This window comes from Rhipicephalus sanguineus, chromosome 3 (genome assembly GCF_013339695.2).
Source record: "Rhipicephalus sanguineus isolate Rsan-2018 chromosome 3, BIME_Rsan_1.4, whole genome shotgun sequence".
Classification (NCBI taxonomy): domain Eukaryota; kingdom Metazoa; phylum Arthropoda; class Arachnida; order Ixodida; family Ixodidae; genus Rhipicephalus; species Rhipicephalus sanguineus.
The window spans coordinates 63,674,116-63,698,070 of record NC_051178.1 but is presented as its reverse complement, the minus strand read 5'-3'; the positions used below and the strand labels follow the sequence as shown (position 1 = coordinate 63,698,070).

Sequence of the window (23,955 nt, the reverse complement as noted above, 5' to 3'; positions counted from 1 at the left end):
TCCTTACAGCGCACTGGGAGGCACTGGCCACGCTGTACAATGTCTGCCCGCGCACTAGGAACACTGGCAGCACATTGGAAGATAATAGGCGCGTCGGGTGGACCTCGTATGAGATTTGATATTGTATCGCGAGATGTCGAAAGAAAAAATTATCGAATATTTGCAAAGTATTATTCTATTCTGTGTCCTACACATATCTAGCTTTAGTTTGTTAGGCGACGGACGACGTATACGCTAAACACGTTCATCTGTCGAGCGCGCGCACGTGCGCTTTCTCTGAAGTGTACGATCGAGTGTCGTGAATGCAGTTCATATAACTGCATCGAAAGAAGTTATCATTCGGAACTCAATATGACAGTATTAGTCTGATAATCAACATCAACCGACTCTAGCTGTCAGTCCTTCCGTATGGGCTCGCGCCGCTGAAAGCCGCACGTCATCGGCAGCAGTTACCCGCTGTAACGCTCAATCTCGGCGTTTTTAGCTTCTGATTTGTGTAGTCAAAGATGCAAATATGACCTTGCTTGAGTCAGTTGTGATCGAAACTACATTTCAACGGTTATTAAGTTCTTCGTAATTGAATATCCACGATCTTCACGGCGATCGTGGCGCACGCAGTACAGCTCTAAGCCTAATGGTCGGGTCGGCTAGAGTGAACTATACCGCGGCTGTATAGTACGCGGAACGTAAATAAGACGGACAGAAAATATGGCCAAGCGGGTGACGAAAGCTAAAGTGTTCTTGTGCAGTTCAGATGCACGTTGTTTTCTACGCATAGATATGACTAACCGCTTAGTGATTCAGTGCGATTGCCGCAACCCATCTGCGGTTACGATAATATGTTTTGCGGCAAAACGTGCCAGATAGACGTTCTGATCGTAGGCAGCACATAATAAACAAATTAACTATCTTCTGTTGGGTTGTCGCGAGCACGAAGAGACTGAAATCTGAGTTTCTAAACGAGAAAATGGAAATACTGGCTACCGGAATTAGTTACAACATGAAGAATAAAAAGGCCGGCTCTTGTTTTCCAAGTGTGGTGTATCTGTAACGTGTCAGACTCAGGCTGTACGGTGCGTCGAAGTGGTCGGTTGGACTTCCGCCCGCTCGCTCGCATTTTTTTTTTCTTGCCGTAGTGCTCGTGTTTTAGTCCTAATTGCGATCTGGGCATGACCACAGTTTTGAAAAACAATTTAAAAGCCTGATTTCGCCCCGTAACTGGCGTCCCAGTGCGCAGCGAGCCAACGTCCCAGTACCCAGCGCCACACTGGCCCAATAATCATGCATGGCAATGGGACAGCGCCACTGCGTTTTTCAATACGAAACATACCTGAAAGACTCACAAAACATAGAAATGCGTCAGCCTGACTAAGGGAACGCCACCTGCTTCGCTGTTTCATCGGTGTCCGCGAAGCGGAGCTGGATGAATTTTTAAAAAAAATTTTATTGCTATTTCTTCTTCTCTATTTCTTTTTCTGTCATCTCACTATGTTTCTATGTTTTTTTTATCTGTGTTTATTTCTATTTCTCGCTTCCTCTTTCTTTCTATCTCTTTCTCTGTGTATTTATTTCTCTCACTTTCTTTCATTCTCTCTCTTTCTTTCTCTTTCTGTCTTTCTTTCCTTTCTCTCTCTCTCTCTTTTCTATGCTATGCTTAACTCTCTCCCCCTCCTCCTCTCTCTCCTGCTCACCCTCACTTCCCTTTCCCAACCCCCTTGATATACTGTACTGTACATGGCTATGCTATGCTGTGATTGCGTGCCTGAATAACTGAGTGGTCACGACGCTCGCCTTCGAATCACGGGCACGCGTGTTCGGTACTCGCCTCGCCAAGAAATTTTTGTTTGCCAAGAATTTCTCTTTCTTTCTATCTTTCCTTTCTCTCTCCCTCTTTCTCTCTTTCTTTATCTTTCTCTGTGCTCATTCTCTCGCCCATCAGTGTTATTGCATCTCACGCAGTACAAATCAGCGCACGTGTTCTGGGAGCCAAGGAGAAGATGAAGAAGAGGATGAAGAGATCGCGTGCCAGTTCAAGACGACGAATGTTTTCTCTTCCCTCTGCACGGACTAACGGTCGGCTTAAACAGCTCCGCTAAAGTTAAAAACGTTAATTATACCTTTCGGATATCGAAAAGTTTACGAATCGTATACCTTGTTAGGCTGGTCGTCCTCCCAGTTCAGGTTGTTTACTTTCATGGGCATGGACCCTACGGGCCACTGGATGTTTAACAGCTTGCCATTGCCCCTTAGCATTGGGCCACCCGGTGAAGTCATCGTCCCGTTGTGCAGCGGCTCCAGTCGGCCACTGGGCAGCGCCCTACCGTTTGGTAGCCGTCCGTTATTGTTGTTTATGCCGCCGTTTCGGATGGGAGTGTCCGGACTGTCGGGGAGCGTCTCTCGCTCGCTCATGTCCTCGGTCATGTCGTCCGACTTGGCGTCCGACAGACTGAAGATGGGATTTTCGACACCCGCAAGTGGCCTCGGCGGATTGATGAGCCTGCTGGTCGCACTGCGGGGAGCCTTTATTGTCGCCACCTGCATTCATAATTGGTGTTTCTGAACGCATGACTATGAGGTTTTGCCAATATATTGGTCACGTGGTTACGAGAGAACAACCGGAACACATTTTCGTCGCACACTGTTTTATAATTTCGGAAAATACCAAACAAGATGAAACTAAAACTGTGTGGAGTTCCTCGGGTCCCACTGGGCCAGTTAGAACCGCGCCTTTTTACAGGTAGATACTTCTTTGTCCGCTTGTTTTCTTTCTGTAATAGAACTTGTTTCAAGTATTAATCTACAACTATGGATTGTACAATTTCGTAGCGAAGTTTATCGTGCCTTATGCAGGCTTCATTGTGTCTAAAGGGAAGATTCCAATTCCTATTTAAGGCATATATAACGTCTTGTGTTTTTCCTCTTCTCTTTGTCCTCGTTTAAAACTCCGCGCTGTCCTTGACAAAATTACTGATCACCTACTCGCTCAAATGTGCATCCTACTGCATATATAACCACACTTCTAGTGCCAAAACATCCACCTGCCATGCATAACTTCACGAATAGTATGATTTCGAGAATAGCACACGCTCACAGTCAAATATCAGCCTGTGTTTACTCGGTGGAGCATGCATCGATTGCCACCACATGATCTGCAGGTTACACAAGCTCTATTGGAAATATAAGTAGTTATTTTCATTGCAATGCGGAACTGTACTACTTAGTACAGCTTTTTTATATTGTACTGCTATAAGCGCCATGTCGTCGGGTTGCAGGAATATGATGGATATTCAAAGCTCTGCCGGTAACCCATCCATAAGCTTGTTTTCAGCTAATGAGTTTCCTTCTACTTCGCCGTAATCTTTGCAACTTGATAATTTGAGGCAAAGTTGTCTTAAACACTGCAAGAATGAATTGCGTACTAGACATGGCAGAAAAGGGCAATGATATCTTATATCATTGTTAGGCGACCAACGCCTGCATAATTAGGTCGCACTGGTGTCATGCGTTCAAGACTCCGCGTGTCTATTCTCTGGAAATATTGGGGTTGATATCTGCAACCACATGTGGAAAATTATGGCAGTCTCAGTCCTAGCTGATGTCTAATGATGCCTTTGCCATTTGTTATAAATTTAGTAAGTAAAACTGGGATGTCAGATAGTTTGAGTGCCTAAACCATTAAAAGTTATTGGTTGTTGTAAATAATGTCGAGAAATACAGCTCTTTCAATTTTTCTTTCTTTACCATCCATTTCCTAAGTCTGGAACCGCTAAAGTTCATTTCGAAACGAATAAATTATAAAATAAACTTTCTAGTGGCCGTCATAGTATGTATAATCACGAAGCAGGCGTCCTAAAATAAATCTGTCCCGGGAACGGAGCTCATTACGCTGAAAACGAAACACCTGGCTTTTGTTTTTCAACTCAGACAATGCATTGTCTTATGCATATGTATAAGTGTTATCGTCATACCTTATTCAGCGCTGTGTGGCCATTGCCGGTGAAGGATAGCGGCAGCCTGCTGCGGTACTTTTTACTGGAAAACGAACCACAACAGAGAACACTTTTCACATACCATTCGAAATTAGAAGTTACTAGGTGCAAGATGTAGAACCATCAGACAGGCATTATCATACGTAGAATCATCGGAAAAAATTGAATTCTGTTAAAGGGACCCTGCGACACAAACGAAAGATGTCTTCAGTGCTTCCTCTGGTACTGTGCAATGTGGCAAGATGGAAACGCCAGGGCCTTCTCCGAAAACAATTTACTTATAATTTAATTTTAATTGAGAAACCCCTTCCTGATCCGGATAGAGCAACACACAGCACCGGTTTTTGGCATCTGAAGAGACGTTTCGCCATGTGACAGCGAAGGCAGTGGCTGTGCATTCTGAATCGGCTGTTTAGGCCCATTCGCGTGCGGAAGTCGTACGGTCACAGCTAACCACACTAATGTGAATTGAAAAATATCAAACATTCCTTATACTCTGTTACTTATGAAATATTTGTTTTTAAAGATTATATTTTGAAAACAACTACAACTGGACACAAACCGTTTCACGGGAGCGCTGTGCAACGGTTGCTAAAGGGCGCCACGAGGCGATACTTCCCGCGCGCCTCTACAAAAGGCTCGCGGTGATTGGTGGCAACCAGTGACGTCACTAAAAGAGTCAAATGCGACAGAATGTTCGCTCTCGTCGTCTGCTTTAGTTTTCAAATCTGAAGAGTAACACTTGCAGTTCCCGTGCACCATTTCTTTAAATAATTTTCTTGTGTTCATCTCAGTGTTCAATCCTACACACACTCTACTCCTACAAAGGGCACTAAAGCAACGTTGCCGGGCCCTTTTAAATATTTGGTTGTCATGTTGAAAAGATCAGCGCAAGAGGTATGAGTAGGGCTCCGTGTTTTCGGAGTTTATTAAAGACGATAGTCTTTCTTGGGGAACTTAAACGCAGAAATTTTGGTCTGTCTTTCTGTCTGTCTGTCTGTCTGTCTGTCTTTCTGTTTGTCGGCACGTCCCTCGATTAAGCCACTCTGCCAAAGTTGAACCACTTGCCCAAGGGCCAGCCGTCTTGAACTGGTACGGCTGTTCATACTTGTGAACGTTGTCGATCAAAAAGTAAATATCATGCATATCTGAGGTGCAACATCACTAGGTAAGTATTAGGTGGCGTGTTCCTTTAATAGAAAATGCATACATACGTAATTTTAAGGACCCTAGTTTCTTAAGCTGCGCTGAAAATGCATAAGAATGGAAGCTTGAGCGAGTTGGTATGCGTTCATCTTTGTTGAAACAGCGCTCACTAGACGACGACGAAGTAAAAAAGGCACAGGACAGGCGCTGCCTGTCCTGTGCCTTCTTTTACTTCGTCGTCGTCTAGTGAGCGCTGTTTCAACAAAGCTGAAAATGCGACTGCGCTGAAATTTGCCTTCCTCCGTGCTCTTCGCACGAGCCCATTGTTGTGTTTCGGTTTCGGTTCTGTATTGCACTGTACGAATGCCATGGGTTGGTGTTGAAAAACTTTAGTTTTGAGAAGGCCAAGAAGGTGAAAAAAATATTTAAAAAATTAAAAAGCAGCGTTGTGGGCGGCCTTCAGGCTGCCGGTTGTGGGCGCCGCTCTGGCGTTCCTGTTTTACCCAGGCGACGTGTAAATAAAAGAGTGTGTGGAGAGTACTCGTTGAGTGCGGACGTTTCTCTGCAAAGGTCTTCGCCTGCTGCTGCGCCGGGACTACCAGCACGCAACACAGCACTCATGTTTCCCGACGTATTGCCAGATGGCGTCCATATCTCACACAGCGCCTCTTCTATCGTCTTTACACGAGATTTGCAGCGAAGCACGCAGATACGCGGCCAATTTTCATCTTGAAATTCGGAGGATGTCTTTCGGAGTTTACTTTTTGGTGGAAATTTGGCGTTTAATCGGAGCTTATTTTGCGTACATTCTCAATTCTCCGAAATTCGAAGTTTAATTTTGCATTATTCTCAATACTCCATAATCTTAAATGAAATGTTATCTGAAAACGAAAGCATCAGAACGCACCAAGCGTACTTTAGTTGTCTGGGAGGTTTGAACGCACAACACGAGCACAAATACTCAATACAAAACACCTACGTTTGTGCGCATTACAACCTTGAAGCTTGTTGTAACATACGCAAGCATACCTTACGAAGTCCGTGTAATTGATGTCGTCTGATGTGGGCCCTACACGTATATCTTAAAGCCGTTTGTTAATTGTGCGATGGGTGCGGCCTACGAGATACTGTTGACAGTTAATATCGGGCAAACTGGCCGATATGTTAGTGACCACTAAGAACACGCTTTTTCGACAAAGAACAGGGTCATATTGGACATTAAGATCGGAGTTTGTCGTATAAATCCGAATTGTAAAAAATTTTACCGGCGAGTGTTTATCAGATTTTTTCGGATTTATTGGAAAACACGGAGCCCTAGAAATTAGGCATAATGCCAAGTGGTCTTACAAGACATCCTGGGCTGGGCATTTCTCTTTTTTTTTTCTCTCTTACATGTGTCTTGCGCCATCTTCTTAAACGGGGCTGCAACCAGGGGCGTAGCCAGAGCGGGTAAAGGGTTGTTCAGGCCCCATCCCCTCGAAAGTTTTCAGTGTTGCATGTGTATATGTACACGCACACAAACGTACGCACGAACGTACATAAAGTATGGCTAACCCCCCCCCCCCCCAAAAAAAAAGAAAAGAAATTGCTGGCTACGTTACTGCTTGCAACACTTGCCGAAGTAATCAGCAAATGAACTCACAATCGGAGTTTATTGCCTCATGAATCGTTTGCCATTAAGATTTTTCGAGTCTCACAAGTATGAGCGAAGTTGCAGGGATCCAGGGGCGTAGCCAAGGGTTGGGGGGGTTCACCCCCCCCCCCCCCCGTCCAAAAAAAATTTTTCAGTTTTGCTTGCGTATATATACACGCACACATACAAACCCACACACGAACATACATAAAGTATGGTTGAAACCACCCCCCCCCCCTCCGAAAAAAATTTCTGGTTACGCCCCTGCAGGGATGAGTCGCAGGCTTCAAGCGCTGTCTCCCTCCTTTAGTCCCGAAGAGCGCGCAAAAAGGTACAAAGGGAGCGATGACAAAGCGGCAAGAAGCCTCGGCAGCATGCGTCATGACCACCTTATTTTCGGTTGCTTTTAAACGCGTAGGCTCGTTTTCAGTGTGATCACGAGCGCGCTATTGTAATTCTACAGTGGGTAATTCTAGCACTTTTGGGGTGGGATAAAAGTTATTCAAAACCAAATCAGAGTGGGAACGGAGAGCACTACAGAGCGCGGATCGGCTATGTGACGGCACTTCGTGGCAGCCGCGGTAACTACGCAGCGCAAGGCACGGCTGGGCTAAAGGGGAGACGCGCGCTTTCACGTATCGCGTCTGCTCGCTAGCCCGGCCTTGAGCAAGAATGCACAAATCAGCCAATGGCCGTGTCCTTGCGCTATGTGTCCAGCCTTGCGCGTGTCCAGCTATGCCGTAGCTGGGCCAATCTATGACATAGCTTGTCGAGAGAATAGTGAGCGAATTATAGCCGAATATTAAACGTAATTGTAAATTACCTGCCTCGTGCTGCGCTATAATGTTCGGCTCACATGCCCACGGGAGCTTCGACTATCGATTGGTAGCTTTTAGATGCGAGGTATCTCTTGCTCTGGGGTATGTCACGCGGCGTGGTAATCTGCACGCGGCGTAGTAGTCCGCACTCACACTACGCATGCGCGACTCTCCTTCTTCCCTCTCTCCAACAGCTGCGCGTTACTCTTTCCACTTCTCTACCAGCACCTGCTTGCGCTTCTCCTGCGTTCTCGCTTCTGCTCTCACGGCGCATACGCTACTCTCCTACTCTAGTCTCCTATCCTTCAAGTGGTAGAGAGCTGCGCGCGTTCAGTCCAGCGCTTGCCTCGGTTGGCTCCTCTGAAATGCGGGCTCGACATGCCTAAATTCTCTCCTGCGCAGCGCCGCAATGAGGGCCAGCGCATGCGCGTCCCCTCCCCCTTTCTCTCATCTTCTACGCTGCCTCTCTCTCACGCGCCTGTCGACCGCGTTCCCCGCACGCCCTGTGAGAATTAACGGCCAGGCTAGAGGGAAGACATGACGCGCGCAGTGTTCCTCTTCGCGTGCCACGACGCGAGGTCGGTAGCATGCCCAGCGATCGCCAACGGAACGCGATCGCGCAAGTGCTCCGGCTTCGCATCGCCTCATGGTCCCCTTTAGCGGGAGATGGTGTAATTTTTTCTGACTCCTTCTACTCGTCAAGCTGAAAGGCACGTAACCTTGCTCTAAGCAAGCCATCGCGTATATGTGCTTATTGAACCTTTTTATAACACAGGCTTTAATCATCAATACCCAACAATATAAAATCGCAAAGAAATTTTGAAGACTACCACGAGGTGTGAAAGGGACTGCTCCATAAAAGAGGTTCCCGCATAACAAAGGGTACTTTACATTGCAACAGCGAACCAAACGTGGTAGACACGTGAGGACAACCCCACTTATTTTGGAGTACTTCCTAGCAGAATTTCCACGCTTAAATCAAATGTGTGCTAGGCCCAACAATACCTGATGGTTGTTATTTGAAAGCAATAGTGGTGTTTGATTCATTGCTGGAAGCAATGAAGAACGCTTGAGTGACTTCGAACGAGAGGGGTTTATCTGCGTACACTTACATATTTTAAACAACAGAGATGTAAAGCTACGGCGACTATAAATGAAACGCACGAAGCCCCAGTAAATGAGCCACTGCCACGCACGAAAATGTGTCGTCAGCATGCACGCATGAAGATCGTTAGTCCGTAATTGTTAGCTTTTGCGTGCGACAAGTCCGCTAGCAAAACCAACTGCTGGTCGTGTTCTCTATAGTTACTATAGTCAGCCGTCATGATGTACCCTTCGAAACCAGCCTGTAAGGTAGGTTGCATGTCGAAATACGTGAATGAATAAATGTATCAATGAACAGCCCTAGCGAAACTTCATTTGTCTCCGTGTTTTGAAACCGCTGCTGAAATATCAGATTCTAACATTTTCTCCACGGTATCCAGACATGCTTTACATAACCAGGAATATTGTGTTAGATATGAGCACATGCAGTCAACGCCTGCAAAGTTAGCATCACACAACATAACAGGGGGCAATTCGTGGCACAGGGTATTCTTAATGGCAGTTCATCGAGAAAAACAGGGCTTAGGTTGTAAAATTTTGAAAATATCAGTTACGAATTTTCAGTGGCATTACTACTAAATAAGAATATCCGTTTCAATGAATAGGTGATTGAATAGGACAAAGTAAGCGTTGCTGAATTGGGTCACTCTTCAATTGTTATGGGCAATAACTCTTGAAATGCTACTTGAGTAACATTACTGACATGTTGTCTAGAATTGAGGGTTCTCACTTCTTGAGTATGTACACAGTGAGCGTGATGATGACGAGTAGCAAGGAACCCAGAAGAGCGCCGAAGACGGTCATGATGACGAAGCTGCCCTCGTCTTCTCTGGGAGCCAGGACACTGCTGCTCATTACGAGGGCTTCGGGAAACTGCACCTCGACCAGCGCCGTGGACTTTCGGGGAGGGACACCGCTGTCAGTCGCCACGACCACCAGGTGCGTCCGCGATGAGTTCAGGTACTCGAGGTCCCGGATACGCACCTGATAAAGCACGTGCATAAAGTTTTATTACGCTGTAAGGTGACACAATTGGCTATTATAGTTTCATCGAGTCTTACGGAGTGCACGGCCTTCCATCAATATTTATATTTTCTGTACCGTCGCTGTTTCACGCAGCAGTGAAGTGAACGTTTGGACAAAAAAAAAAAGAAAGTGTGCGAAAACACCAACAACAATTATCTTGGCTTTCGAAACTTGGCTTTCGAAAGAAAAAAGTTTTCATCTTAAAAATTACCGCATATTTCGTTTAGACCGGCCCTCTCGGGGTGGAGGATTAGCAGTATTTATTTCTTCACAAATTGCTCATCGAGTTAAAATTACATGTCGAATAATGAACTTAGAAAGTGAAATTTTAGCTTTAGATATCTCTCTTCCGGGATGTCTTCCGTTTTCGTTAGTCAATGCATATTTTCCTACAGGTGTTCAAAATTCTACTGTTATTGATTCGGTGATATCTTGTTGCAGGAAAGAAATTATATTGGCAGGAGACTTTAATTCTCATCACATTTCATGGGGTTTTAAAACAGACATGAGTGGCAAGCGTTTGTGGGATTTGGTTTCCAAGAATAATTTATCATGCATTAACAAAAGAACCCCCACGTTAGTTTGTAATCAGTCCCGTTCTGTGTTAGACCTTACTTTCTGTAGTCCTAGCCTCTGTATTTCTACATGGTCTACATTGAACTCAGGTACAAGTAGCGACCATTTTCCTATATTGTTTGAGCTTGTATGCCCATTGACTTCAGTAACCTGCCATTCGATTACTCACGTAAATTTTAATACATTTCAAAAACTGCTACGTGCGGCTTTGTCGAAACGGACAGACGAAAATGATGAGAAAAATCCCATGAACTTTAGTGATATTGTCAAAGAAACGTTAAATAAATCTAAGTTCACAGTAAAGGTCTCTAAACGAGATTCTTTAAATCCTTGGTGGAACTCAAATTGTTCACGTGATTACAGGCTAAGAAAAGCTGCGTGGCGAAAATTGCTTTACAACCAATGTCCTAGAAATTGGATCGATTATAAATATGCGGCTGCAGTTTTTAAGAGGACGGTCGCCACTGCGAAGGAGGGTTATGATAGCCAACGTTCAGAGTTCCTTTCGAAGCCTGGCAACAGGAAACCCCTTTTTAAATTTCTTAGATCCAAAAAGGTAATCCCTTCCCCCATAAACATCGAATCGGTAGTTTCAACGCCAAATGAATTGGCTAGTTTTCTTGAAAATATTGCTAAAGGACTTGAAAATCGCTTCACAACTGCTTGTTCATACCTCTCACGGTCCCCTGTCAAAAGTGATGACTTTGAGGAGGTCACTGCTTCAGAACTAGCACAAGTTGTGCAAATCTTACCTAATTCTGCGCCAGGTCCTGATGGCATTACTGCATCAGTAATAAAAATCATACATAAGCTTTCGCCCCAAGATTTACTTGAAATTGTCAACCACTCTGTTAGAAATGCTTGGATCCCACCTGATTGGAGAATTGCGAAAATAATTCCTTTATTAAAAAAGCAAGGCTCTGGATATACTTTAGATAACATCAGGCCTATTTCGCTCACTTCTAATCTGGTAAAATTAATCGAACGAATATTGCACATTCGGATAGATAATTGGTTGAATGAACACATGATCTTGAGCCCATGCCAAATTGGATTCAGGCGGGGTTGTTCCATTTGGTGTGCCCATGTTGACTTAGAAAGCAGGATACAACTAGCCCGTGATCAGAAATACTTTGCCGCTTTAGTTACTCTGGATATTGCAAAAGCTTATGACAGTGTAGAACATGTTAAATTAATAAATTCACTTACATACGTAGGCCTACCACATTACTTCGTTGCATGGGTACACTCCTTTTTGAAAGACCGAAAGTTTTATAGCTCTCAATCTGGTATATCTTCTTTAAATTATAAACAAACTAGAGGTCTTCCCCAAGGATCGGTATTGTCTCCACTGCTATTTAATATTTTATTAAGTACCATTCCTATTCAACAGGGCGTACAGGTATATGTATACGCCGACGATATTGCATTTTTTGCTACAGCTGCAGATATACATACATTGTATCAAAACTTACAGATGTATATGAACACTCTTGAAACGTGGTTGGAAGGCATTAATCTGTCCTTGAACATTAGAAAAAGCGCAATTGTAATTTTCCCGCTCAGCGTTCCCGTTCAAATTTCGTTACTTTATCGCCAAGACGCTATCCCGCAGGTGGAATCGATTAAGTATTTAGGGGTTATTTATACAGAAAAACTTAATTGGGGTCCGCATATCGAAACTATGGCAGCTAAAGGAGCTCGTGCGGTAGGGATGCTTCGTAGGCTCAGCAATAAGCGGACAGGATTACGACGTGATGTGCTTCTTGTGATTTATTGCATGTATATTCGCCCGATATTGGAGTTCGGCTGCGTCTTGTTTTCTGGGGCACCTGCCTACAAACTTCGGCCATTAGTTCTTCTAGAACGCGAATCACTACGTTTATGTCTTGGGCTTCCTAAATTTGTTGCGAATAATATTTTATACAAAGAAGCGCGCCTGCCTTCTCTTCTTACACGCTTTCACATCCTGACAGTACGTACCTTCCTAAAGATATATGCATCACCCCTGAGGAGGTCGCAGTATGTTTTTATTAATCAGCCGATGTCATTTTTTAACCATCAGTGGTCTATATTACGGTGTCCACAAGTCATTTTCGCACAAAAACTCTTGGCAACATTACAAGTGAACCTTCGGGAAGTACTTGTGTCTAACAGATCTGTGCACCCAATTAAAATACAATTCGATGACATATTTCCTAAGAAATGCAAAGACTTACCTAATAGATACATAAAGGCCATTTTGGAAGACCATTTGTCAAAATTAGATGCTTCAGTTTGTGAAGAAAAGGCAGGAGTGGGAATTACATCATTATCTTTGGATTGGTCTTTCTCAATTCGTTTGCCTGATTTTACACCTATTTATCAAGCGGAATTACTTGCAATCATCTAGCTTTACGTAAATTACCCTTATCTATAACAGAAGTAGTCATTTTAACAGACTGTCTGTCTGTTTGTTCTTCATTGACGGCACCTAACATGTCATGTACCTTAGAAGTATTTTATTCTCTTGTCCCAAGACATTTACGTTTTATTCGCTTGGTGTGGGTACCAGGTCACAAAGGTTTAACCCTCAATGAATGTGCGGACGCGCTTGCAGTTGCATCACGTGATGGTCCCGTCATTTCTATTTTACCGACGTTGTCCTTTTGAAAAGGCGATTTGAAAAGTTTGCCACGTCGGTTGACATTGGTAAATCTCCTTTGTCAACATCCGAATTCCTTCACCTTGACTTTTCGTGGAAAAATCGATGGTGCTCCAGCAGAAGGGCAGAAATATCTATCACCAGACTACGATGCCGAGTTCCCCCACTGAACTTTTACCTGCACAGGTCTGGTCTGTCTCAGACACATTTATGCCACCACTGCAACGAGAGTGAATCTCTGCACCATTTCTTTATAACATGCAGATTGTACAAAAATCAAAGAAAAAGACTGCTAGAGGAACCCCTCCGAAGGATGGGGTTAAATTTATCCCTTCCGATGGTTCTTTCCTTTGGAGCAATTGAATTGAGCCACAGCCACAGGAACGTTTTCGAAGCCGTATGCGATTTTCTACGGGAGACAAAGCGAATTGCTTATTAGGTTATTTAATTTCATTTTATTTTTCAATCATACTGACTTCAAATATATATATATATATTTTTTTTTCTAATGTTTTTCTAGCCTTGAATATTAGTATGAGTTTTTCCTTACATATCCTTTTTACAAACATATTTGAAATGTAAAACAATTGTATCTCAAAAATAAGGTGCCGCCCGTTTCATGGCCGATCCCCCACAGTGGGTTGCGCCAGGTTGCCAAGGTCCAACTAAGCAACCAATCTCCTGAAAGGCACGTTACGTGCACCTCTTTGGGGACCAGGAAAACGACACAATCAAAGCAGACAAAGGCGCCGCATATTGCATCACGAGAGAGAAAGAAAAGCAAAGTGAAGGCTGGGATCAAGTCGTGTTTCGGGAATGATTATAAAGGAGTGATGGCAGCCTTATGTCAGCTTGATGCTAGTCAGCGCTGCGTGTATGTCGCCCTTTTTTTATTGAAATGATGAATGTATGGTGGCACCGGCTAGACCACCTCGCTTAGCAGAGGAGATATGAAGTAAGAAAATAATAATAAGAAAGGCACGAAATATAACACAGTAAACGACAAGAGGCGCAAATGCAGTACAATCGAGCGGCACATATGTCGCCCTTCGTCTCGTATTGCTCTGTGTTTCTTCCAATGTTTTACCAACACGCCCAAGCTTCTACACTAACTTGATGCTGGGCTGTTTGTACCCGCCATGGTAGCAAAGCAGCTAAGCTGTTGCATTACGAACTTAAATGACAGGGGTTCAACTACCTGCCATGACAACCTCATATTGATTGCAACGAAATTAGGACGGTGGTGCGCAAGAAACGATAACACAGGAGAAAGGAACCCGAAACCCTTTCTGTACTTAAGTTTATTTCCTCGTTAAAGAACCCTAGTTGGTCCAAATTTGTGCGGAGTCCTCCGAGACCGCGTCCCTCACAATCATGTCGTAGTTTCAGAGTGTAAAACTTCCCCACTCTTTGAATCCTCGATTTCTTGATCACAATGCCCGCAACATGATACAACCTACATGGGCGGCCTCCGACGAATGTAAACGTGCTCGCTTGTATAGACTGAAAGCGAAAAAGAGAGATTTCTACCAAAATAAATGTTATGTGATCAGCTAAAGTACTTCTTGCCCGCTGCTGTGCACACTCACATGGTAGATAGAAGCAAGGAAAGCAAGTGAAATAATGAACAACATAGTCATAATCATCAGCCCGACTACGCCCACTGCAGGGCAGGTACCTCTACCATGTTTCTCCAATCGACCCGGTCCCGTGCTTGCTGAGCCCACGTTATTCCCACAGACTTCTTGATCTCATGTGCCCAACTCAGTTTCTGCCTCCCCCTCGCGCGCTTGCCTTCTCTTCGTATGCAGTCTGTTTCTATTAACTACCAACAGTTATCCTACATTCGCTCTACATGCCCTGCTCTTGACCATTTCTTCTTCTGGACACCGACTAAGTTGTCTTTAAAGCATGCGTCTGTTCTCTAACCCACTCCGCTCTCTTTCTGTGCCTTAAAGTAATGCCTATCATCTTTTTTTTTCATGGCTCGCTGCGTCATCCTCAATTTAAATTGAAACATTTTCGTAAGCTTCCCGGTTTCTGGTCCATAGCTGAGTACCGGTACGATGTAGCTGACAAATAATCTTCTCTTGAGGATCTAGGTAAACTGCCATTCATGATCTGAGAATACCTGCCAAATGCGCTTCCCCTCTTTATTATTCTTCTAGTTACTTCAGCCCGATTGCTCAGATCTACGGTCACTACCTGCCCTAAGTAGACATATTCCTTTACCACTTCCAGAGCCTCGCTACCTATCGCAAATCATTGTTGTCTTCCAAGATTGTTGAAGATTAGTGTTCTGCATATTGGTTTTCAGACCTATCGTTCTGCTTGCCCTGTACAATTCAGTACACCTGCTTTGAAATGTGTCCCCTCAGTTACTCAGCCAGGCAATTTCATAAGCGAATCGCAGGTGACTGAGGTAGTCTCCTTTAACTCTTACCGCTATCTGTTCCTAGTCCAGGGCTCTGAAAACCCCTTGTAAACACGAGGTGACTAGCATTTGAGGGATGGTATCTCCGTGCCCTACACTCTTTTTTATTGGAGTTTTATTGCTTTCTTTATGGAGGGCCATGGATAAAATCTTGTATTGTCCCGAACAGAAGACGAAGAGGAGCGGTAGCGACAAGAGAAGACGAAGAAGATCGAATGTCGAGAATAAACAGTTGATCAGTCTCGGATCCCTATTTTATATTTGGCGCAGCCCGACAGGATGCGGATAGAAGTAAGAGTTGGTTCTACTGCTGCGGGACAACCGTACGTCACGTCCTACAAAGCTGAAGACGAGCAACAAGTCGAACTCCAGGAGTCAGCGACGTCACCAAGCCTGCTACAGTTCATCGCAAGCAAGGCGAATGTCAGCGAGGCGGACCTCATCAGCCGAGGTACGTGGAAAATCAATATCAAGATGTCAGGCTATGAAAAGCACTTCAGGCAGCTAACCAGTGACGAGCCGTTTTCAACTGGCACAAACCAGCACATAGCAGTGCTTATGGAGCAGCTGTTGCAAGTGCAGGCATTACAAACTGAGCAACATGGACGATTACTTGCTGTGCTAACGGAGACACTACGCGCTAACACAGGTCCCAAAAATGATTTAGTCAAACCGGACATGTTCGATGGGGCGTCCTCGTCAGCAACTACTTGGCTAAAATTCTTCGAGTACGCTTGTGAGAAGAATAGATGGACGACGTCACAAGACAAAGTGCAGAATATGAGGTTGTTCCTCATTCACAATGCCAAGAGGTGGTACGAGCTCCGAATATTAGACCATCAGGACGATTCCTGGAATCAGTGGACAGCAAGTTTCATCTCGGCTTTTGACCAAAACCCTGTCGACCGGCGGGACAGGGCTATATTTTTCAAGCAACGTTCAGGATCACTAATTGATTACTTCTATGAGAAGAGACGGCTGTTGCAGTTAGCAGACCCTGAACTGCCTGAATCATCTATTGTGCCTTTAGTCATCCATGGTATGACGAAGGAATGTCAAAAGCAAGTGCAAATAAGATCGCCCAAGACTGTTGAAGAATTATTGGGGTGTCTTAAGGACGTTGGCCATGAGACGTCTGGGCACTCTGCACAGCAGAACTGGACTCATTCAGTGAGAGTTCCTGCTTCATACTATCGGCCTAGCAACGGAGACCCCCAGGAGACAAAAAACTAATAAACGTGGGTGTACAGCCCCACCCGTGTAACCAAAATGAGGCTGTCTACTTGATTCAGTCAAATGTTTTAGAAACTGCACTGATTATAAATGGAAGAAAAGTAAATGCATTAGTTGACACAGGAGCTTCAGTAAGCCTGATCAATGAAATCATGGTGAAGCCAGAGGAGATGCGACGAGGTAAAACGATAACAGTTAAGAGCTATGATGGATCATCTCGTACACTGCATATCGGGACTAGAGCTAATGTACATTTGGTTGGGGAAGACTTCACAATAGAAGCACTGGTCATGCGTGATGTCGAATTTTCGTTTATACTGTCAAGACCCGACATGAAGAAGCTAAGAATGAATATTTCTTGGAAAGATGAAATCACTCTAGATTCCATGGTTTCATCTATCCAGATACCGACGCAGATGAGAACTGTCAAGTGTGCTCGTGATGTATGGACAGTTTTTCCGAAGCTTGTATGCTTGGACGCATATCCCCCTGCAGTTTTCGTACCCGAAGTACCTTTCGAACTTCGTGACACGACTATTGTGCGAAAAAGAGCCTATAGGATATCCCATGAAAAGAAGACATGGCTGAAGCAAGAACTGCAACAAATGCTAAACGCTGGAATCATAAGGCCATCGACGTCACCATTTGCGTCGCCTATAACTATTGTCCCCAAAGAAGATGGTTCACTGCGACTCTGTACCGATTACCGGCAAATAAACGCCCAAACAGAGCTATATCCATACCCTATGCCCTTTGTTGACGACATCATTAACGACACCGGAGGCTGCAAATGGTTTTCCCGAATTGACTTGTGCAAAGGTTACTGGCAGGTACCTCTCCAGGAAGAATCGAAGAAGTACACGGCATTTATAACGCCGTTTGATATATACGAATACAACCGCCTGCCATTCGGTTGGAAGAATTCAGGCGCTTGGTTTCAGCGCATGATGAACACTGTACTTAAAGAGTTCATAGGAGAATTCAGTTTATGACTGTTTGTGTCGATGATGTCATCATTTATTCTCGTACGGAGGAAGAGCATTGTTCCCACTTGTCTCGGGTACTAGAGGCACTGAGCAATTCACACCTGAAAATAAATAAGAAGAAAAGTGAATTCTTCCAGAGAAAAGTAGTGTTTCTTGGCAGAGTCCTCGATGGCTCCACAAAGACCACAAAGGAACAGTCCGTCCAACGCATCAAGGAGATGCAGAAACCCTGCGATGTCCATTCACTGCGCGTCTTCCTAGGGCTAGCCGGACATTTTAGGGCATTCATCAAATAGTTTGCAGCAATATCCAGATGCCTTACAAGACTAACTCAAAAGGAAGTCCCTTTCGTGTGGAGCGATGAGTGCGAACGTACATATCAAGAACTGGTGCGTGCCATATCTTCAGACCCAATCCTCATATTACCCGATTTCACCAAACCATTCGAGCTCTGCACCGATGCGTCCAATTACGGAGCAGGAGCAGTGTTATACCAAAGAGACATAACCCAAGACCGAAGCCACCAGTTGAAGGTCATCGGTTATTATTCCTACACCTTTTCAAGAGCTGAAGTAAACTACACGACCACGGAAAAGGAGGCCTTAGCAGTGGTGCTGGCGTTGCGGTACTTCAGAAGTTATTTGGAAGGCCGTCAGTTTAAACTTTTCACGGACAATCAAGCATTGACGTACCTTCTGAGCCTTACACAACCGAAGGGCAGAGTAGCAAGGTGGATAAGCGAAATTCAGCAGTTCACGTTTGATGTCAGCCACAGACCCGGCGACAAACTACCTGACGCGGACGCCTTATCAAGATTGCACATAGCGCAAACGAATGACTATCAAGAGGCGCACGTTGCAAGCGTATGGGAAGGCACCGAAGATTTAGAACTGATGAACGGAAAGTTTCTTGTGCCTCAAAGCTGCATATCAAAAATATTGAGGCTCTATCACGACAGTCCCCACTCAGGGGGCCACGACGGCTTTTGGCGGACGTACTGGAAAATTCAGAAACGTTTTGCTTGGAAGAACATGAAGGCCGATGTAGAAAATTACGTAAGAACCTGTCACCAATGCCAGACGATGAAAGCGAAGTTCCGCCCCAAAGGAAACCAGATGGTGATTCCTTCATATTCAGATGTGCCATTCGAAGTTGTCCACCTAGATTTTGCTGAGCTCAAAAAGAAAGGGGAGGGTGTACGCCGAACTCAGTCCTTTTTAGTGGCTGTTGACCAGTGCACACGTATGGCTGCGGCAAAACCCGGAAGAGAAGATGCGAACAGTGTCATTTCATTATTGGAAAGACAGGCATTTAGGCACACTAAGGTAATTGTTTCTGACAATGGACCTGCATTCCGCAGTGAGAGGCTACGACGGTGGGCAGAGGAAAAAGGTATCACCTTAAGATTCGCTACACCGTACCACCCCGAAGGAAATGCTCTCGCGGAACGCCTCATCCGTGACTTGAAGACTTTTATTTCCATATACGATGACTTCCGTGGAGGATGGAAGTGTGCCCTTGAGGCAGCGGTGAGGCATCACAACCAATCTCACACGGCTGGACTTAGCTGTAGCCCTCAGTTTGCTGCCTTTCAGAAGACGACGTGGCTACCAGCAGATTACGAACTTGGCATAGTAGGGAAGATCCATATTCCTGAACGCAAGAAGACGATCGAGGAAACCAACAAATATAAAAGTTCAATGAAGAAATACTACGACTTGCGCCATGCAACTCGCATGCCCAATATACAACCCGGAGACATGGCACTAGTGCGGAAAGGTCTTGATCATTCGAAGAATGCTTTTACAGGTCCTTATATCGTCTTCAAAACGGTGAAACAACAAGGTATACTGAAGTCTGTGCATTTCGAAGGACCATCAGGCAAGACAGAAGTGACAACTGTGAGTAACCTAGTGCCATACCATCCGCGGAGGGATGGCGATAAGAGACCCGGAGGATGTATTGTCCCGAACAGAAGACGAAGAGGAGCGGTAGCGACAAGACAAGACGAAGAAGATCGAATGTCGAGAATAAACAGTTGATCAGTCTCGGATCCCTATTTTATAAATCTCAGTGCCCTGCGATTCCCCACCGAATTAAAGAATAAATCCGCGTGTTGTGGAATAGCATAAAGTGGCCCAATGTGTGCAACCTGCTACCACACCTCCTCCTATACTACCACGCCTCCCCCCCCCCCCTCCCTCCATACTAAACTGCGTCCGCCTATGAGCAGGCAGATACATCGTACATGTGCAGTTATTGCATGAGAACTTTCCATATGTTTGTTTGAAGTGTAAAATTTCGCCCGATTTATATAGTGCCGAGGCACGAAATGAAGTCCCATATTCTTCAGTAAAGGTAGCTCTTGCGCAGAAAAGTCAGAGAGCGCCTGCAACGTGTCGTCAGAAAGTTTTGTTACATCACATATTTGTCTTGATCCCCACAACTTTCGTCAGTTTAGGCAACCTAAGCTAGTTGAGTGGCTCTTTGAATTGTTTTTTAAAGGTGTGTGTAGCCTGGCAATTTGTGCGCGAATTTTCTGCACCTGTTTCTCTGTTTCACTGTACGTCAATATCCTACAAAGTATATACATTATCTGAATATAGCGTAAATATTTGAATTTAATCTTTGACCCTTACTTTTCAATTTTTTTTTTGCCTTTAGAAGAACCTGAGCTGTTGCAGACACATGTAAAGAAATCAACTTTTTTGTGTGCAGTCAAGCAAAGACTTCCTTCTGGCATTGAAGCTCCGGCACGTCCAATTTAGCTAAGCTTTCCGAGTCACCATTTTTTTCCATTCTGGTAGCTGAATTAAACTTCCCTCTATTAATCTGTTTATTAAATATTGTTAGTTTAGGTGTCTGGTGCAATGGAAAACACACCAATATGCACTCGCAATGGCCAGTGTTTATTGTTGGAGTCACTGTAGAGCGTGCGCCAGGGCTCTCTTAGCAATCTGTTAGCCTTGACTGTCTTTTGGGGCGCTGTGCTCAGTGGCACCCATACAATATTAACATCCTCTGCATAACGAAAGAATACATCCCGCAGTATTGTGAGCAAAGTGAGGCATTGGGTTAGTTGGTTTTTCATGATTACAAAAACTGCGAAATACGAAATACGAAGGGGGAGACACGTAACGAAGTGGACACTTCGTTTTCAGTTCATAGTTTCCGCTTGTAGTGTCCGCAGTATTGTACTACGCGGATATTCCAATACCCTGAATATATATGCAGGTGTGTAACATACCACATGCTTGTGGAACCCCTGCCAGTGCGATGTTGAATAAATCGAAATGCGAGAAACACGATCGAACCGTAAGGCACGGCCCTTTATTGTTGCGCTCTGAAGCTGGCTGATGACGGCAGTTTGCTGCGCGCAGCCTGACGCTTCTATCACGTCTAGAAATGCAATCGTATTTCGTATTTGTAAAATCATAGACTTAGCGAAATTTAAAAATACACCACCTTCCAAGGCACCATGGCACTAACGCTGCCGCCCTGTTCAACACTCGACGATTACTCATCACTAGAAGCCCATATCCTTCTATCTTTCTTAAATTACATGAATATTTGCGGCTCCTCCGCGGCGTGCAATAAAATTACGCCAATTTGCTTTATTTATTGTTTTGACTTCGCTACTTACCTCTCCCTGGTTGTTAATAGTGAATAGGCGCGCCGAAGGCCCATCGATGGCTAGCTGCACAGAGTCACCGGCGTCCGCGTCCGATGCCTCGACTTGACCCACAAGAGAACCTTGGCGCACGGTGTCCGGCTCGGTGAGCATGAACGAGTACCGCGGCTGACTGAACTGTGGGTCGTTATCGTTCACATCCAGGACGCTGATGTTGACCCGCGCTATGTCGCTGTGTTTGCCGTCAGAAGCGCGAAGCTGCGGAAGAAAAATGCGACACAGTTGTCACACGATGTAGGCATTTACAATTGCTGCAACATTCCAAGTGCGGCACTTTGCCTGTATGATGTGCTCTTTACTCTGAAGTGACATTGTGTTGCTACAAAAGCCAGAATGTCACCGCCTCAACGGACTATTCTGATGTCAGAAACTGGTCTATATTTTTTTCCGTTTTAAATGCGAAGCATTTCTTAGCGAATCTTTGGCACTTTGAGCGTTTCCATCTACGCATCTATCTATCTATCTATCTATCTATCTATCTATCTAGCCGCCGACGTCTGCGTGCTCTCATGATCGCCTTCTTAACTTGGTGTAGACCAAGATTGGCATGGGAGGGTAAGAGGATTTGACAAATCTGACTGTCGGGTCATAACATGAATGACATGAGAATCCTGTCGCGTATGTTGACAAACCCTTTCCTCCAGACACGTGTGGCACATACCCGTTTACCACGAGCCGCGGTGTACGGGTATGCGCCACAGGTGATTGACAGTTTATATCTACCCAGGAACGGCGAGAACAGGCATTGATAACTTAAATGTGAGAGCATTAGGAAAAACCGACATCGGCAGCGTTGACCCGACGAATGGAAAGAACAAAGATTAGGATCCCAGCAGGAATCGAACCCAAGTATTCTGCGTGGCAGTCAGGTATTCTACCATAGAGCCACGCCAGTTGTATAAACTGGTTTGGAAAAACAGCCTATGCAGGCGTAATGTCAGTGCAACGACAATTGTGGTTGTGGTGCCGGCTCTAATTTTACAAGCAAGCCATAAACACTACACATGCACTCCTACAATACAGGCGTGATATCAGATTAACGCATGTGGTTCCATGCTGGCTCCGCTTTTATAGCAGTCTAATAAACATTACATTTGTATTCCTATGATTCAGCAAGCTTTACTGAAGCAGTTCTTGACCCGGAGGCATACATTAACGAAAATTACTTATGATATTCACATGACTGCACCATAAAGTGCATTCAGTTTCGATAATACTGACGTATGTACTCTAACCTGAGGGCTCACTTTACGTCGCACCATAAGTTACCCTTTAGACGCCAGTGTTGTCGACGTGCCTAGCAAGCCCACGATGTGCACACAGCTACTAGACTTACAAAAACATGTCGATCCACCTCGTAACACTTGGCTCAAAGCCACAAAATAAAGCATAGAAGTCCTCGCTGACTGCTCCGCATGAAACCGATTCCCACAACGCGTGGGATCTGCCGAATTTTTTTCTTCATAAACCTCGTGTACAATGTCAGCACTAAGTGTTGAGCCTATTAGGAATTCGCGTTTGTCGGCTACAAGCTGTTACCTCCGCTTGCGCAGTAGGAAACACAGAAAATAAGTGAAATCAGTTGATCGCGCGCGATAGTCTTGCGAGGCAAGGAAGAACGGATGGGTGGCTGCTGGCAAAGCAGTGCGGGAGACAATTCACAAGTGATATTTCGCTTGTGTGGGTCAATCGAAAGTATGTACCTAATGACGTCACGTTAATCACCGTTCTTGCATCACGAAGTGCGCCAGAAAGATTACAAACGCCAAGAGAGAATAACACGCTCGTTTTTGCATTTTTGGAGTCTGGTGAGGGGCCATTTAAGAGCGAGACCTTCCTGGCCCGGAAGCCATGCATCTGAACACAACTGCTATCTGACGTTTTCGTGTTAACACGACCATTCAATTCTGTCAGGAGCATCGGAATGTTTGGGAAGTCACTATGCTGTAATACTCCCATTCTTCTTCGATTGTAACAAATATTTCAATAATTCCACGGCTCTGTCTTAATTTTATCTGAAAAAGTATGCGCACTGTATGCAATGTGTTACGGTGATAAGCTTATTTCCACCAGGGAGAAGGACTTGTTCGGTCTGTGCAGAGGGCCACTCACTAGCTATATCTAGAGCACTTTATAAGCTGCATGGTAATGCCTAGCGAATTTCAAGTTCAGCTCTTCGCTGAATATAAAGTATATACAGAGCTCTTTTACCGAAAGATCTTCCGATGCTATCTTTCTATCTGGCTATATCAAGTGTATCTTCATAATCGAAATGTCAATGCTTTCGGCAAAACCATTCATCAAAACTAAGAGCTACGTCATAGTTACTTGCGCAAAGCTTGCAAAGGCCAATAAAGTGCAATATAGTCGATCCCACTTATAACAATACTCAAGTGCCACGAAAACTCCATTGCTATGACGGATAACTATTATAAACGGGTAGACAAAAAAACAACAAGGACAGAAGGACGGCAGGCTGTTGTAAGAAAACTATAATATCGGATGGAAAATGCCATTCACACCAGCAATAAGAATGGCGCAGCTGCCGTTTTTTCGCATGTGCTTGAAAATTCAGATGCTGTCACAGTACCGCCACGAGCCCCTTAGAGTCAATTTATAAAGAACTTCTGAAGTTTCCGACACTGAAACTCTTCCAAAGCTCTTCGAAGTCTCAT

General features: G+C 44.7%; 1 protein-coding gene across 1 annotated transcript in view; it reads right to left on the bottom strand.

Annotated features, from left to right (window-relative positions):
* Window positions 1-23,955, bottom strand: part of LOC119386682 (protocadherin-16) — a 203,509-nt gene that overhangs the window by 3,950 nt on the left and 175,604 nt on the right. Inside the window, exons 11-14 of the mRNA XM_037653973.2 lie at window positions 21,233-21,478; window positions 9,421-9,674; window positions 3,969-4,032; window positions 2,152-2,535 (exon numbers count right to left, since the gene is read on the bottom strand). Of these exons, the coding sequence (XP_037509901.1) occupies window positions 2,152-2,535; window positions 3,969-4,032; window positions 9,421-9,674; window positions 21,233-21,478 (948 nt within the window). The remainder of the gene's footprint in view (window positions 1-2,151; window positions 2,536-3,968; window positions 4,033-9,420; window positions 9,675-21,232; window positions 21,479-23,955) is intronic.